Source organism: Amphiura filiformis, chromosome 14 (genome assembly GCF_039555335.1).
Source record: "Amphiura filiformis chromosome 14, Afil_fr2py, whole genome shotgun sequence".
NCBI classification, from domain to species: Eukaryota; Metazoa; Echinodermata; class Ophiuroidea; order Amphilepidida; family Amphiuridae; genus Amphiura; species Amphiura filiformis.
This window is the reverse complement of record NC_092641.1, coordinates 27,703,254-27,720,621: the sequence shown is the minus strand read 5'-3', so window position 1 is coordinate 27,720,621 and position 17,368 is coordinate 27,703,254. Positions and strand designations below refer to the sequence as shown.

Below are 17,368 nucleotides of genomic sequence, written 5' to 3'. Positions count from 1 at the left end.
AGCTAAATCGCTGGCTGGATATCGTATCAAATTCAAGTGATACAATACCGTCATATTATTGACACCAATTCCTTATTCGACATTACTATTGCGAAAGGTTATTCCATTATCAAATTAGTAGACTTTCTGTAAAAAACAAATCACTGGTGCCTGATGGGAAATACTAGTACGCCATCACCGGATTGCTCCCTGCTCTGCTAGCTGGCGCTCTTTCAAGCTTGCTACTCGCATTCAACTGCCAGAGTTCGCAATACTAACGGCGTCGTTATTTGCCAATCCTAATTAACATGATCAAGGGATCGAAATTAATTATTCATAACAGATCGATAACTGGCCTCATTTTCTAAGTAGCAAGCCAGCGGGATATGTCATAGGTTTGCGTTGATAATAGAACAACCGTGAATCTAGTGTCACCCCCTTGAAGATATCTCTAGAGGTGAATTTTATTTTATTAATTCAGTTTATTTGTAGTCTAGTGCTTGATGGTGCGTTTACATATCCACGTGATTCCGTCTGTACAAATGTAATTATTGACCTGACGGTGACGCTGTGCGTGTGGACTTGAGTTTACAGAACTGACCTTTTTGGGGCGCCCGCCTTAAGCGGGCGCACCTTATTGGCATGACTTTGTGAAAAGCTTCTAATTTCACTCTTGCTAGATTTACTTCGCAATTGTTTTGCTAAAATTATGCCCAGCTTTAATAAAATAGCAATAAAACCACAATTTGCTTGCATTTTATTTTACGATTGTTTTCTGATATGCACGGGATAAAATCTTGTGCGTATATTCTTTATTTAAAATACAAAATTAATGGACTTATAAAAACACCAAATAAACCGTGACCTTTGTACCGGGCTTAAACCAGTTTACCGCCTCTTAGAACCCGATAGACGGTGACCAACACTATGGACCACAATAGCCTAATCTCAATGGCATAGTCCAATAACCTCAAATAAACAATCATAGTGCAAAATTTGACCTAACTTGTTTTTGTACCCAAAGTTTCAAAGTCATTCAATGAATGTACAAATGTATGTTGTATAGTTGTCCTTGTTTAATACGCTGCAGCATGGTACAGTGTATGAATAGGCATCTTATCAAGATCAAGATAGTGATAGTGACATAACAATTGACATGCTTATCTTACCAAGGTCTTATCTATCTGCATGGTGTAATTGAAAATTATGGTGTATTTATATTGTTTTAAGGATGAAACAACTGGCCAAGTTCTTTTGCATGGAAATTAGAACAAATTACTATACAAGCTGTATCAAAAAGTTTGGTACCCAGCAGTTTTGATAGTTATTGACAAACCTGGTTCTTCCAAATGCAATATCGGGTCCCCCTTAAAATGATAAAATGATCAGACCATAAATCTTTTGTGACAGTTTATGACATTAATCAACATAATTGCGGATCCTAGATGTGTCGAGGATGTTACGTTTATGAACAAAACGGTACGTTTGTATTTTCAACATTGTTAATCATTGCTACGTGTATGTTAACAAATGAAAGTTCTGTAATTTTTTCAAATTCTTCAATGCTAACTATTCTTTTGGATATCATCAAATTGTAAATCTCTAGTCAGATTTTCAGTGTGTTAACAACTATGTATCAAAGACGTTATGTTCATGTACAAAACATTAATGTTCTTATCTTGTAAACATTGTATACCCATAGCTACTTTTATGAAGAATGAATGTTCTGTAATTGTTTTTTATCCTTCATCTCTATTAGATTTTCAGTGTATTAGCAATATCATCACTACAATATGCCCCCAAAACAGAACTCCCCACCCCACATAATCGGAAATTGACACGACAGCTTCATTCCAATTCAATTTATTTCATCCAAAACGGTCCTGTGATACACCTTCCCCAATCAAACACATTTGCATTTGATCATTTTCTACTCTTCCCTGAGTAGATCATTATAATATCAAATCTAAACACCATGCCATGGAATTCACCATATCACGTTCAAGCTCACATTGGGCGCCCCATTCCTTTTTTAAAGGAATTTTTATTTTATACCATCTTAGGTGATGTTTCAGTTCACATAATCTTCCAACTTGATGTGAAGATGTCGTATACATAGACGTATAAATACCATACCCAAGTGTACATACCGTATCAAAATGATTGGTAAATGGTACCCACTGATTGGTAAATAAATACCATACCCAAGTGTGATTGGTAAATACCAAAATGATTGGTAAATAAATACCATACCCAAGTGTACATACCGTATCAAAATGATTGGTAAATGGTACCCATCAATTTGGATGTTTATTGAAATATCTGCTTCTTCCAAACGGCCCTGATTTGGTAAAACGATCTAACTTGAAATTTGGATATTTTGAGATAAATCCATATCATGGGTATTGTGAGGGCGCTCTTTCCATTGGTGACATCCTAAAGCCACCGCCATGCCACCAAATAATGAGATTTTTATATTTTCTAAGACATAAGATCTGTTTAATAATTTATTTTATTCAAAAAGAAAAACGTCAAGTGTTCAAACTTTAAAGCTCTTTTTCTTGAAACAGCATTTTAATTTCAAGTTAGATCATTTTACCAAATCAGGGCCGCAAATGCAACATCGGATATTCTCGAAATGCCAAGAATGTATGATTTATGACTTGTCATTAATCTACAAATTATTTGGATCCTATGTTGAATTTCGATGTGTCAGAGTCATCCCCGACTCATCCATTATCAATGAAAACTGATGGGTACCAATCATTTTGATAAAGCTTGTATCACACATCCGTCCCTATTGTATAAACCCAAAACATGGAGTTTTCAACCGTGGAGTTTCATGCACTCAAATTCTAACCGTGGAGTTCAACCTTGAATATTTGAAGACCTGAGCGCAAGAAGTCCGTAAGTCCACTTGGCCCCTCAACATGTATACACTAAATTTGCGTTTAGTTTCGTATAGTTTGGTAATGTTTTATACATGTTCAGGGGCCAAATCAAAACGTTCACAACCTTTCGTGATGTTTTCACCCTGGAACATGCATTAAACATTATAAAACCCTAAGAAACTATACGTAACTTTAGTGTATACATATTGAGGGGCCAAGTGGACTTACAGTCATCTTGCGCTCAGGTCTTCATTTGCAAACAAGTATATAATCGACTTACTGTGTAGGTCTTCGTATCACAAAACGAGGGGTATTATATCCCCTCTATGGCAGCTTCAAAGACATTGTTTTTGAAGCTAACTCAACTGTGAAGCTCCACATTGGGACCAGGTTCAACATTTTGTGTGTGTAATTATAAATATGCGAAACTCCACAGTTTGAATCCCAATACAAACTCTCCCACACATACTATTAAATAAATATCGAAATTAAATTAATTTGTTGCTTCATTATTCAAAGCTCGTGCTGCAGACTAATAAAGAATCTCTTCTTTGAATTATTTTAATGATAAAAACCCGGTTCTGTCTTCACTGACGATGGGTACGCATGATGGTTCCAATTAGGGGTACTTTTCAAGAATTATCCGCGGAATTTTCGAGCACAAAATTGTTCGCGATTGTCCAAATTAGAGAAAGGCGCAGGATTGGTTGTTTTAGTAAATTTCCTATACTTAAGGTATAGGGAAATTTTACATTTCGCCACATATATAAATAGTACAAATAGCACAAATAGCTAGAAGTAAATGCAAAAGACAAGGGTTCAAAGGGCTTTAACGTACTGGCCATATAAGCAATTTTGAACTTAGATTAGTTTTCTCATATCCTAGTTGCTTCCAATGATCGCTATTTGTGCAATTTGTGCAATTGGTGGAAAGGGCTTTAAGGTGGCGACTACGGGGGCGACTATATAAGCAATTATGACATTGATCGCCAAGTCCCTTCTAGCCGTCAGCAATTTGTGCAATTTATGCAATTTTGAACTTAGATTAGTTTTCTCATATCCTAGTTGCTTCCAATGATCGCTATTTGTGCAATTTGTGCAATTGGTGGAAAGGGCTTTAAAGTGGCGACTATATAAGCAATTATGACATTGATCGCCAAGTCCCTTCTAGCCGTCAGCAATTTGTGCAATTTATGCAATTTTGAACTTAGATTATTTTTCTCATATCGTAGTTGCTTCCAATGATCGCTATTTGTGCAATTTGTGCAATTGGTGGAAAGGGCTTTAAGGTGGCGACTATATAAGCAATTATGACATTGATCGCCAAGTCCCTTCTATAGCCGTCAGCAATTTGTGCAATTTATGCAATTTTGAACTTAGATTATTTTTCTCATATCCTAGTTGCTTCCAATGATCGCTATTTGTTCAATTGGTGGAAAGGGCTTTAAGGTGGCGACTATATGAGAAATTATGACATTGATCGCCAAGTCCCTTCTAGCCGTCAGCAATTTGTGCAATTTATGCAATTTTGAACTTAGATTAGTTTTCTCATATCCTAGTTGCTTCCAATGATCGCTATTTGTGCAATTTGTGCAATTGGTGGAAAGGGCTTTAAGGTGGCGACTATATAAGCAATTATGACATTGATCGCCAAGTCCCTTCTAGCCGTCAGCAATTTGTGCAATTTATGCAATTTTGAACTTAGATTAGTTTTCTCATATCCTAGTTGCTTCCAATGATCGCTATTTGTGCAATTTGTACAATTGGTGGAAAGGGCTTTAAGGTGGCGACTATATAAGCAATTATGACATTGATCGCCAAGTCCCTTCTATAGCCGTCAGCAATTTGTGCAATGTATGCAATTTTGAACTTAGATTATTTTTCTCATATCCTAGTTGCTTCCAATGATCGCTATTTGTGCAATTTGTGCAATTGGTGGAAAGGGCTTTAAGGTGGCGACTATATGAGAAATTATGACATTGATCGCCAAGTCCATTCTAGCCGTGAGCAATTTGTGCAATTTATGCAATTATCCCCCCCCCCCCTCCCCTTGCAAAAAGTCCACTGTTTCAAAAGCGAGTTGACTTGCTGTAAAAATCTTAACTCGCTTATGGGACTTGTTGTAACTCGCCGGCAGGACTTTGCTATAAATTATAACTCGCTGGCAAACCTTGTGGTAAAATTTTAAATCGCCGTAAAAATCTTAACTAGCCGGCGGGACTTGCCGTATGATGCCTAGGATGATGGTGATGATGATGACAAGATGCCGATGCCTCAAATTAAGTATGACTAGGATGATGAATTGGATATAATGATGATGCCTAGAATGATGATGACTCCGATATGATGCCTAGATGATGATGACTCCGATAATGATGAATATGATGATGATGATGATGATGATGATGATGATGATGATGATGATGATGATGATGATGATAATGATGATGATGATGTTCACGACGATGATAATGATAATGATAATGATGATGATGATGACGACGATGATTACGCTATTAGGGCTAAATCAACCGGGAAATTTTGTGTATTAGCATTCCCCAACCAAGCCTAAGCATAATGACAAAATGAATGAAGGTGTCATTTTATTAGCATTATTGAAATTCGGGGAGCCCCGAAAAGTTGAGTGTTACCGTAGTTAGGGCGGTTTTCGGACTTGTTTTTTCTTTCTATACATCCTCGTACGTATCATTCTTCCTTACATTTTCTCGGTTTGTAATATGGCGGTTCTCGAAAGCAATGGGACAGCGCTATTTTGGGAGTCTAATTATCCTATTCGCAGGAATAAGAGCTAAATCAACCGTGACATTTTTTTTGATGACGATGTCTCGCATGATGAAGATTTGGATGATCATGATGACCATGATGATGAGGATGACAAGACGGCGATGTCTCAGATTCAGTATGACTCGGATGATGAATTGGATATAATATCATCACACTGCCGACGCAGCTTCTGACTATAATGATGATGCCTAGCCAGCCTAGGATGATGATGACTCCGATATGAAGGTGTCATTTTATTAGCGTTATTGAAATTGGGGGAGCCCCGAAAAGTTGAGCGTAGTTAGGGCGGTTTTCGGACTTGTTTTTCTTTCTAAACATCCTCGTACGTATCATTCTTCCTTAAATTTTCTCGGTTTGTAATAAGGCGGTTCTCGAAAGCAATGGGACAGCGCTATTTTGGGAGTCTAATTACCCTATTAGCAGGAATAAGAGCTAAATCAACCGTGACATTTTGTTGATGACGATGCCTCGCATGATGAAGATTTGGATGATCATGATGATGAGGATGACAAGACGGCGATGCCTCAGATTCAGTATGACTCGGATGATGAATTGGATATAATATCATCACACTGCCGACGCAACTTTTGACTATAATGATGATGCCTAGGATGATGATGACTCCGATATGATGCCTAGGATGATGACTCCGATAATGATGAATATGATGATGAATATGATGATGATGATGATGATGATGATGATGATGATGATTAAGGCAGCCCCAAAACGTTCAGTGTTAGTGTTAGGGCGGTTTTCGGACTTGTTTTTTCTTTCTAAACATCCTCGTACGTATCATTCTTCCTTAAATTTTCTCGGCCGGTTTGTAATAAGGCAATGGTACAGCGCTACGGCGCGGCGATGCCTCAGATTCAGTACGAAAGCGGTTCTCGAAAGAAATGGCGCAGCGCGAGCCCGGAAAAGTTGAGTGTAACCGTAGTTAGGGTGGTTGACGGATTTTTTTTTTGCTTATAAACATCCTCGTACGTATCATTTTTCCTTAAATTTTCTTTCCACCAATTGCACAAATTGCACAAATAGCGCTTACTGGAAGCAACTCAGATATTGTCCTCATTGCTTTTATAAATTGCATAAATTGCAACACCTGTGGCTATTTCTACAATTGTAAAAATTGCTTACGTACATGGCTATTTGTGTTATTTGTACAAATTGCACACTTTCTTGCAACTGTAGGCAATTTGTGCAATTGACTGACATAAATGGCACAAATTGCAACACCTGTGGCTATTTATGCAATTTGTAAAAATTGCTTACATACGTTGCTATTTGTGCTATTTGTACAAATTGCACACTTTCCTGCAACTGTAGGCTATTCATGCAATTTACTGACATAAATTCCACAAATTGCAACAACTGTGGCTATTTATGCAATTTGTCCGACATAGATTGCATCAATTGCACTATCTGTGGCTATTTATGCAATTTGTGAAAATTGCTTAAGCAACTGGCTATTTGTGCAATTTGTGCTATTTATACAAATTGCACACTTTCTTGCAATTGAAGGCTATTTGTGCAATGACCAATCCTGCGCCTTTATGCCAAATTAGGGGTGTTTTGGAGCAAAATTGTCCTTGAAATGAAAAATAGGATGTATTTCTAGGACTTTCGCCCACATTTTTTGTTTACAGTTTTGCTTTTTGTATTTTTCGCCAGCCCATCGGGCTGGTACCTGTTTCTGGGATGGGGTCAGTTTGCTCAAGAGATTTATTTTTATTGGTATTGGAATGACTTTTTGTTAAAACTTTTTGTGGTTGAATTTTTTTAAAAATATTTTAATTCGATGTGTAAGGAAAAGTAAGTATGTTTTGCCGTTTCAACGAATGAAAACGAGTGAGTATTACCAAAGTTATGTTTGATTAATATGACTTTAAAAGTTTTAGGTATAGGCCTAAAATGTAACAATAATAGTTAATTATACAGCATCATATGGTCAGCAGAAGAAAAGTATGTCATTTCAGTGTCTTTGACCCGGGGTCCTTGACCACTGAACAGCGTGATATCATGTTGATAACAGATCTAAGAATCAAAATCTTCATCATATGGACCATATTGATGTCAAAGTAATTATCTATCATATCCTGTGTCGTTTTATGGATAAAAATGACTCAAAATGCTATTGATGAAATAGTTGCTATCATGAACATCAGTTTTGCCTTTTCAACGGGAAAAATCCGATGCAAAATAAAGTTTTTAGGGCCTAGCTATAATATGGGCATAATTTATGCATGTAGGCCTATAGTATTGAACAATGTACCCATTTGACATGCACTTATATATAAATAAATTGTCTTACTTTATTAATTTAATAACTTCTATGTTATAAATAAAATGACACATAACGTAAGTGAAGCTACTTTCTATCTTTTTTATTTGATTCATAAACTTACAGTCAAGACACACAAGAGTGAAGATTGCAGTGAGTAATCAGTCCTTTATAAATGTTCTTGCCACCATCTATCATATAGTAAACTATACATTGCGAATTAATATCAAATTATTTTAAAATAAAAAATGTACATGTAAGGTGAGTTTATATTATGTTATATGGCGAATTTAAGGAGTATTTCGTGATCCTAGCATCCTCTTTTTATGACATTTTTCAGTAGATATCCACAAAAAAAAGCTTATTCTAAAAAATTTCAGTTGATTCCGATTTTGCCTTTACGAGTTATGCATGGTTATGTGTACACAATGTGTTGCAATTTTGTTCTGGTATACCAGAACGAAATTCAAATTTCACGATTACTTTGCTAACGAATTAATCTGCAAGAAATATTTTGTACATAAACATTATGTAGCCAGAGGTTTCCAGTGATATAAAAATCTCAACTTTTTTTGAGAAAAGTTAGGGGATGATGCTGTGGATCACGAAATGCCCTTTTAACTAAAACCTGCAGTCAGTGCAGTGTAGTATTTGTGACGTGGTATATCGAAAGCAGACACTTTTGGGCAGGATCGTAAATGGAGAAATAGCCAAAAATCTACCCGGTGTGATTTTTTCACGATTTGGGTTTATGATGTTATTAATGTTTAAAATATTGTCTGATCGTTTCAGACCGGAATATAACTGGCATGTTGTATTTTTGAGACATTTTTCAAGGTAATTCCTACTCTCAACATTGTCAATAATATTTTTAAAGGCAGCTTATCTATTATTAATATTAAAGGCCCATTCAGTGATTTGCTCATCCGGACGATCGTAAAAATCATCACAATTTTGGTACCGTACCTTTGTTATTACATAGATGTGCTAAGTCTGCGAATGGTTCAGCCAAAAGCCGTGTAGGCCTATTTAAGACAAAATAAGACATTTTACACGAATCTGTATTTTTAGATACTGACAGTATCTAAAATTAGCTACAAGTATTTGAATGGCGGGGCTTGAACTTCGTCAGTACTGCTGTTTTCTTCATTTTTTGCCTAATTTGGCATTTCAAAAATACCAAATGACAATTTGAATGACTTAGGCCTATCCTTCTCTTTTAAGCAATTTATAAACAATTTTAATTTTTTACTCTTGCACTGGGATCACTGAATGGGTCTTTAAGAAATATGGTGTATCATGTCAAAAACAGACATCTTTTGGACAGCTTATAAATTTGGAGGCTTTCACATAAAGAGCTATTTTGCTCCACAACGCCGTTTTCCCCAATAAAATCGGACATTCCTAAGCGAAGAAATTGAGTTCGTAAGTTACCGTATTAAAAAATTGTAAATTGAAATATCGTGGGTAAAAAGCTGAAAAGACAAATAAAACCAGAACAGAACAATTTAGAGAACAATAATGAATTAATAATAATGAACAATAATGAATTAAAGAGTTGACAGGAGATTAGGAGTTAATGTTTTCTGCAGTTTCAGTGTACATCTTCTCACCGTTGATGGTTTGTGGACTGTCATGTAACATGGATGTAGTACGCCGTGATCCTAAAAATGCCTTTCACATTGACCAAAACTAATTACAAGACCTCTTCTACATTGAGGCTGGCTTTCCCTTTTAGAGGGAATTTTTATTCTGTCCGTTTTTTTGGCTTGGCTTCCAAGCCAAGTCATATTATCATTCGTTTGTGACCTCGACCTTTGAACTGAAGTAGGAGACTAGTCTTGTTATCATGCACTTGCTTCTTCCTCAGTAAAACAATGTTGTAGGATAATGCTTAAAATTTTAGTGGTGGGTTTGCAGGAGGCTAAAGAGTAGCCTCACTCCACCATGACAAAATTCATTTAGCTATATATTCAGCAGTGCACTCTATGACTTGACCATGTTGACCCAGAGATGAAATAGCAACCTCCCGGGTAACCTTGTTTGGGGCCTTGTTTCCCCCATAAGGCAGTGCTCAGTAGTGATTGTTATTGACCTGGGTATGATGAGTTTTAATGACTGTTAACAGGTGTACAATATAACATCTTGAACTTGCTTGCTCCAATAATTATCATGTCCTTGGACATGGAACAATTGACCAAGAATAATTTTGGTGGTTAATGAACTTTTGCATTATAACAGTATAACTAGTATAAGAGAGTGCAATAGACCACAGTCTATTCATGTGTTTTACTTTGACGTTTGGGAGAATGGATAGCTACTGTTTAATAGGTAGGTGGGTATTTAGGTTGTGGGTTGGTAGTAAGCTGTAGTAGATTGTATAGGTATAGGTTTAAGGTATTTTATAGCACAGACCATATATATGGTCTATGTTTATAGATAAGTATATATGGCCTATAGGTAGGAAGGTAACAATGCATAGGTCAGCCTATGCCTAGATGGTAGTTGCTGTTGGAGCAGGTGTATATAAAGGGCCAGTGTTGACTTGGACAGATTGAATCAGATCGTTTCATATAACCGAGTATAGGCCTACTGCAATATGAGTTCCTATAGTGAAGTAAGTTCTTTGTATTTATTTTTTTGATATATTTCATTCAGTTTGGGTATTCCAAGGCCAAGCTCTCCCTTTTAAAGGGATTTTTATTAGTAGTTCCACACAAAAATTGATAGGGTATTTTTTCCGAAAAAAATTGTCCTCATTTCCCTGTGAAATAGGGGGAAAATTCAAAAGCGTCCTTGAAATGGTAAAAATAGGGGTATATTTTTGGGAAAAATGTCCTTGATTCTCCGTGACAAAGGGGTGAAATGAAAATGCGTCCTCAAAATGATAAAAATAGGGGGAGTATTTGAGGGCAAATTTTCCTTGATTTCGCACAAAATAGGGGGTAAAATTTGCTGCAAATGTCATCGATTCCCCGTAAAATAGGGGTCATTTTCAAATCCTGGAACGGTCATACGTCCTTCCTTTAAATACAAACTGAATCCACCGGGGATAAAAATTAGCTAAACATAGTCATATTTGCATTCTAGTTCATGTCCTTTCTTTCATCGATTTTGTATAAGAAGCAATATCAACATTGGGATTTTCCTTTTTCTAATTATTTTCAACAGTTCTTTTTTCTTCTCTTTTTAACATTTTTCTGAGTTTTAAGTAAGTGTTTGTGTGCATGTTATACGCCCATTGTAATTATTTTGTGTGTATGGAAGGCGTGTATTGTAGGTCTAATTATATGTGACCGTCCACGGCGAATGAGCCGTAAATTCCTCCCCCGGTCAATTTTTGTTTTATTTCGTGTTTAAAAAATAAACATCATAAACATAAAAATGGTATATCATTTGACTTCAAACGATATCCAGAAGCGGGGTTATGGTTTGTTAAACTTTGCTCCTTCAACAAAATTATAGCTTTTACGTTTTTACATGTGTCTCTTTTTCCATATTGTTGGCAATAAATATCAAACAGTCATAATTGGCGGTCATTTCAAATCATCCCCAAGTCAACGAGGTTTAAGAAAGTTCTCTCATTGTTAATTGTTGGTTATGCATACCTGTACAAAATACAATGCCTGGTAACCCACCACTTGAACAGGATTTAGCAATATAAGCAAACAAAGACCAGAGCTATTAAAAGTTCTATAGCCATCTAAGGTAGAAACTTATTATCCACTTCAACAATAGGATTATTGATTAGTTTTTGACTATCGAAATAAGACTGATGTCGGGCCAGCTTAAGTTACCGATGAATATGACCTTCGTACACATTTTACACCATAACTCCGAATACAATTTAGGGAATTTACGGCTCATTTGTGCTGCCGGGTCACATATATAATACCTATTTAGGCTTACATGTTCATTCAAATACAGGCCCGTACGCAGGGGAGTGGGGGGGTGCACCGCACCTCACCCAAATGTGCAAAAGGATACCAAAACTCCCAAAATATGGCAATATGCGAGCGTAGCGAGCCAAACAAATTTACGCTTTTTTGGTCAAAAAAGGTCCGTTTTTGAGGAAAAATCCACTTTTAACAAAATCGCCCCTCCCTTGAAAAAAGGTCCATTTTTTCAAAATCAGCACCCCCAAATAACCAATCCTGCGTACGGGCCTGTTCAAATACAATTTAGATGCATGTTAGCCTTGGTTTGTATTGGTAAGAAATCACTAATTTGGCCCTATAGCTCTAGCAGTGTCCGATAAGGCAGTGTTAGGTACCAATGACTCTTTTTTTTTATCATACCCTGAGTGTAATATGTATAATTGTTTGATATACGAGCACTAATACATGATAACGCATCAAAGTTTAAATTATTAAAATCTAATTGACATTATCAAGCGCATTAGATATAGGCTAAATTTCAAGAGTGCTCATTCATTTCGCTTCTGTTAAGACTGACGGATGGCTTAGAATTAAATTTGTGGACTAACACAGCTTTTGATAAAAAAGAAACGAAAAATAAAGTTTTTGTATATACCAGCAAACTCTGTAACTTTAACAAGCAAGACGTGCAACTTGAGGCGCAACTTTTTCACGAGCTGGCATTCCATCTGGAGCGTTAATCTGATAAGAGGGATGTACTGGATTTAACAGGTAAGAAAAGAAAACTATTTTTGTTATCTTTCCACAGAACATGCCTCATTAGTCTCACCGTTGTACCGTGTTTTTATTTATCAACAACATGACCTCAGTTATACATAGTTAGGCTAAATGCTAGGCCTATGTATCAAAGCCCATGGCAGTTTCAAAAACGAATGTGGAATGTGTTTTTATTTTTAGGGTTTTTTTAAAGTTTTTTTAAAAATTTAATTTTGACTTAAGATGTCATTTTCGAGTGTTCAAAAATACACAGCATAAAATTGTGGCTGATTTACACAATTGAATACAAATATCTATTGTTCTATACCTAACCAATGCAAGTATCGAATCAAGTAAATTTTCTCCCAAATATGTCTAAGAATTTTATGATTTTACGGGAAATAAGTATATAAAAATAAAACTAAAAAAAAAAATCCGACATGAACGCGAGGGGTGCTTAAGACATAGCATTTTTTATTTTTTAGCCTTATATGTTTGCAATTTGTTTTTCAACTTTTTCCTTTTTTTTTTAAAACCCACCTGACCTTCGGGGATGAAGGTTGGAGAAATCATTCTAAATGTGACCGTACAGCTCGAATGAGCCGTAAATTCCCTAAATTGTATTCTGAGTTATAGTGTAAAATGTGTATGCAGGTCGTATTCATCGGCATCTCTAGCTGGCGCGACATATATCTTATTTTTATAGTCAACCCCCAATCAATAATCCTATTATTGAAGAGGATAATAAGCTTCTACCTAAGATGACAATTGAATTTTTAATAGCTCTGGTCTTTGTTTGCTTTGGCTAAATACTGTTCAAGTGGTGGGTTACCAGGAATTGTATTTTGATATTTGTATGTAAACCAACAATTAACAATGAGAGAACTTTCTTGAACTTCGTTGACTTGGGGATGATTTGAAATGACCGCCAATTATGACTGTTTGATATTTATTGCCAGCAATTCGGAAAAAGAGACACACGTAGAAACGAAAATATGCTAATAATAATAATAACACACTTTTATTAAGCGCACTTCACGGAGCGTCACAGTGCGCTTTACAATATAATTATATGAAAAGCCTTAAAATACCTTAATTACAAAATACACATAACCTTAAGCAAATACTATTATAAAACAAGTAAAATACAAAAACAACTTATACACAAAAGAACTATATATTAAAAACAGCAAAAAGCTGGAGAATTCTGCAAGTACATGTAGGCCCTATAACTCAGTCATTATTGCACGAAATTAAACACACTATTCACACTTTAAAAACCTATATAATCATGGGAAAAACAAACATTTCAGTTCAAGTTCGTGAGTCAGGGTGCGTCGAGTTGTATGAACAGATGAGTTTTGAGTTTCTTTTTGAACAGTGCAAGTGAAGATGAATTTCTGATGTGTGGTGGCAGTTGATTCCAGAGTTCGGGAGCGGCGTACTTGAATGAACGTTGTCCGTAGGTGACAGTGTTGACAGATGTATGATGAAGTTGAGGAGCCACGTTAGATCTCAGCGAGCGAACAGGATCTTTGATGACGACAAGTTCCCGGATGTAAGCTGGGGCGAGATCATGAAGTGCTTTGTATGTTGTCAGCAAAAGTTTGTATGTGATCCTGCTTTTCACCGGCAACCAATGAAGATCACGGAGAATTGGTGAAATATGCTCGCGTCGCTTGGTAAGTGTTACCAACCGAGCCGCGGAGTTTTGGAGACGTTGCAGCTTCGCTAGCTGGAACTCAGGAAGACCGAACAATAAACTATTTCCACAATCAAGCTGAGAAGAAACACGTGCACACGTTTTTCTGTGCTCTCTCTGTCCAGGTATTTCCTAATACGGCCGATTTTCCTGATGGCAAGACAAGCTTTTTTGCAGATTTGATTGACGTGCGAGGTCATGGTGAGGTGCGTGTCGACTACAACACCGAGGTCTTTTGCTTGCGAGGCAATTGGAATTAAATGTACCAACTTTGAAGTCACCGATGGGGTCAGAATCCACGTAGCGCGAGCGTATATGGATGACCTCAGTCTTATCATCGTTGAGTGCGAGTTTATTTTCAACTGTCCATTTCTTGATGTCGTTAACACAAGCCTCAAGTTTTACAAGATTATCATTCCTATTGTCAGCATTGAAAGACACATACAGCTGACTGTCGTCCGCGTAGGACATTCCCTGGACTTGATGATCTCTAACAACATTCTCGATGGGAGCTGCATACATCGTGAAGATCTGTGGTCCAAAGACCGAACCTTGCGGGACACCGCAGGTAAGATCACAGAATGATGATAAAGTGTCACCAATCTTGACAGCTTGCTTACGTCCATGCATGTATGACTCAAACCACGAAAGTGAGGTACCAGTGATGCCATACTGATGCTTCAGACGCTGGAGGAGGATTGTGTGGCCAATAGTGTCGAACGCGGCACTGAGATCAAGTAGTACAAGTACCGCGTCCTCCCTCTTGTCAACAGTAAGAAGAATATCATTCATGACACGTAACAACGCCGATTCGGTGCTGTGGTGCTTTCGGTAGGCACTCTGGAGGTTAGAGTACAAGTTATTATTGATGAGATATGCTTGAATCTGTTCAGCAGCTGCTTTCTCCACAACCTTCGACATGAAGCTCAAATTGGACACACTGCGATAACTATTCAGCTGTTCAGCATCCAGCGTTGCTTTTTTAAGCAATGGAATGACATGCGCTATCTTGAAACAATCTGAAAAGACACCAGAGAGGAGCGAATAGTTGATAATACGCGTAATGACAGGCAGCAATTCATTCAAACAAAGTTTCAACATCCACGTTGGCATAGGGTCTAGGGAGCAAGTTTTTGATGCCATTTTGGAGATCAATTTCCGTACATCGTCTTCAGCTAACGCGTGGAAACCACCAACCAAACTCAACTGCGCAATGTGGATGTGACGAATCGTAGGATGTGTCCGAAGATGGAACAGAGTCAAGGTTCTGACGAATGTTCTTAACTTTGTCGTCAAAGAACTTGACAAAGTTGTCAGCCAGTGTCTGAGAAGAGTCATGAGATGGCAACACGTTAGAAACCTTAGCGACACACATGTTGTTGACAGGTTGCTGTGATCACAATCCAAAATTTGAGATCTATGGAATGCTGTCTTAGCACAATCAAGCATAGTCTTGTATTGCTTTGACTTGTCATTGAAGATCTGTCGGTGAACTTCAAGACCTGACGAGATCCACTTCCTTTCACTGCGACGAAGTTCTTGCTTTTTTGCACGGAGATCATCCGAATACCACGGTGAGTGGGGTCGTAGAATCCGCGTACGTGTTTTCAGAGGAGCATGCTTGTCCATCAGCTCTCTTAGGACAGCGTCATATTGCACAGCTAACGAATTGATGTCATTTTCAGGATCCGTGGTCAAAGATGATGTTAGAATGTCTTGCTTCAGTTGAGTTATATCAACACTGCGGTAACGCCGCACTTTTACACGCTGTTTTGTTGACGCAGGTCGAGCAATGTCGATGTTACAGGTTGTGGCGAAGTGATCTGAGGGCAGTTCACGTTGTATTGCGATATCTCCTGAGACAAGAGATACATCCTTTGGCGTAAAAATCAAGTCCAATGTATGGCCATGGATATGTGTAGGCCCAACCACGTGCTGATGGAGATTTGCGGAATCAAGAAGGTCAAGGAACTTAATTGCTTCACGATCAGTTGAAACATCTACGTGAAAATTAAAGTCTCCGACGAGAAGCAAATTACTGGAACCAGTAGCAAGTGATTCCAATAGGATTGGAAATTCATTGAAGAACATATTTGCAGTGAGTTTATTTTTCTTGTCAGGTCGCAATCTGTAGACCACAACTAATCGCATTGAAGATGAGGCTGAAGCAATCGTGAAATCTCCCATTTCGAAGGAATTGAAATTGAGACGTGGATTTTGGATGACTTTAAATCCTTTGCGCAAGAGGAGAAAAACACCTCCACCACCACGATCGCACCGTGGTATACTATAAGAGTCAAAGTCAGGTAAAGTACTTTGCAGATCGGCGAGGGCTTTATCATCTTTGCTATCTCCATTCAACCACGATTCCGTGATAGCAAATACATCAAGTTTATTTGAAATCACAAAATCACATATAGATGCAGTTTTGTTTCCAATAGATCGAGCGTTCCAATGGGAGAAACGTGCACGAATTGATTGTTTATAGCAGGAAGAAAATTTCACTGGAATGAGATTGTTTTTGTTTACACATCTTGACTTTGGTGTAAAGCAATCATCACGACGTATTCTTGTCACTGAATTGTCAATTATACGAATCTTATTTCTACCGGCACGGCTGCCACGCATACGTTTGTTTATATCTAGTTCTTTCAATTTATTCCATGAACAATTGTCCAAGCGAGAAAAACTGTCATTGTTGATCACACTTTTATTGATCTGTAACAAAATTTTGCGACTGTAGGCTAGTGGTTTCATAGTTCACAAATCAATGTTGGCAAATCGATGTTAAGTATGCCGAATTCGAAATACGGTAATAAGCTTGTAGGCTATGAACGATGCAGTCACAGAGATTATTATCAAAGTACAGTTTCAAATGTTATCAATCCGTATCAAAATTCGCGTAGAATGTTACAGCAACTACTTACAGATCATCCACTAGGAAATGTTGACCCATCAAACGCATGATAATAGGGTAATTTTGCTGGTTTTTGGGAGAGCAAATTCTCCCGTGGCAGCCGTGTTGAGTGGCGCTCTTCATGCTACCACCAGGGGGATGACACTCTATTCACGT

At 37.4% G+C, this 17,368-nt stretch overlaps 1 protein-coding gene across 1 annotated transcript; it reads right to left on the bottom strand.

The window, feature by feature from the left end:
- Nucleotides 1-13,920: 13,920 nt before the first annotated feature.
- On the bottom strand, nucleotides 13,921-17,052 carry LOC140169334 (uncharacterized). The gene is made up of 2 exons (XM_072192590.1): nucleotides 14,562-17,052; nucleotides 13,921-14,156 (listed from the first exon to the last, which is right to left on the bottom strand). Exons 1-2 carry the CDS (start codon nucleotides 17,050-17,052, stop codon nucleotides 13,921-13,923), a joined length of 2,727 nt encoding a protein of 908 aa, XP_072048691.1.
- Nucleotides 17,053-17,368: the final 316 nt, after the last annotated feature.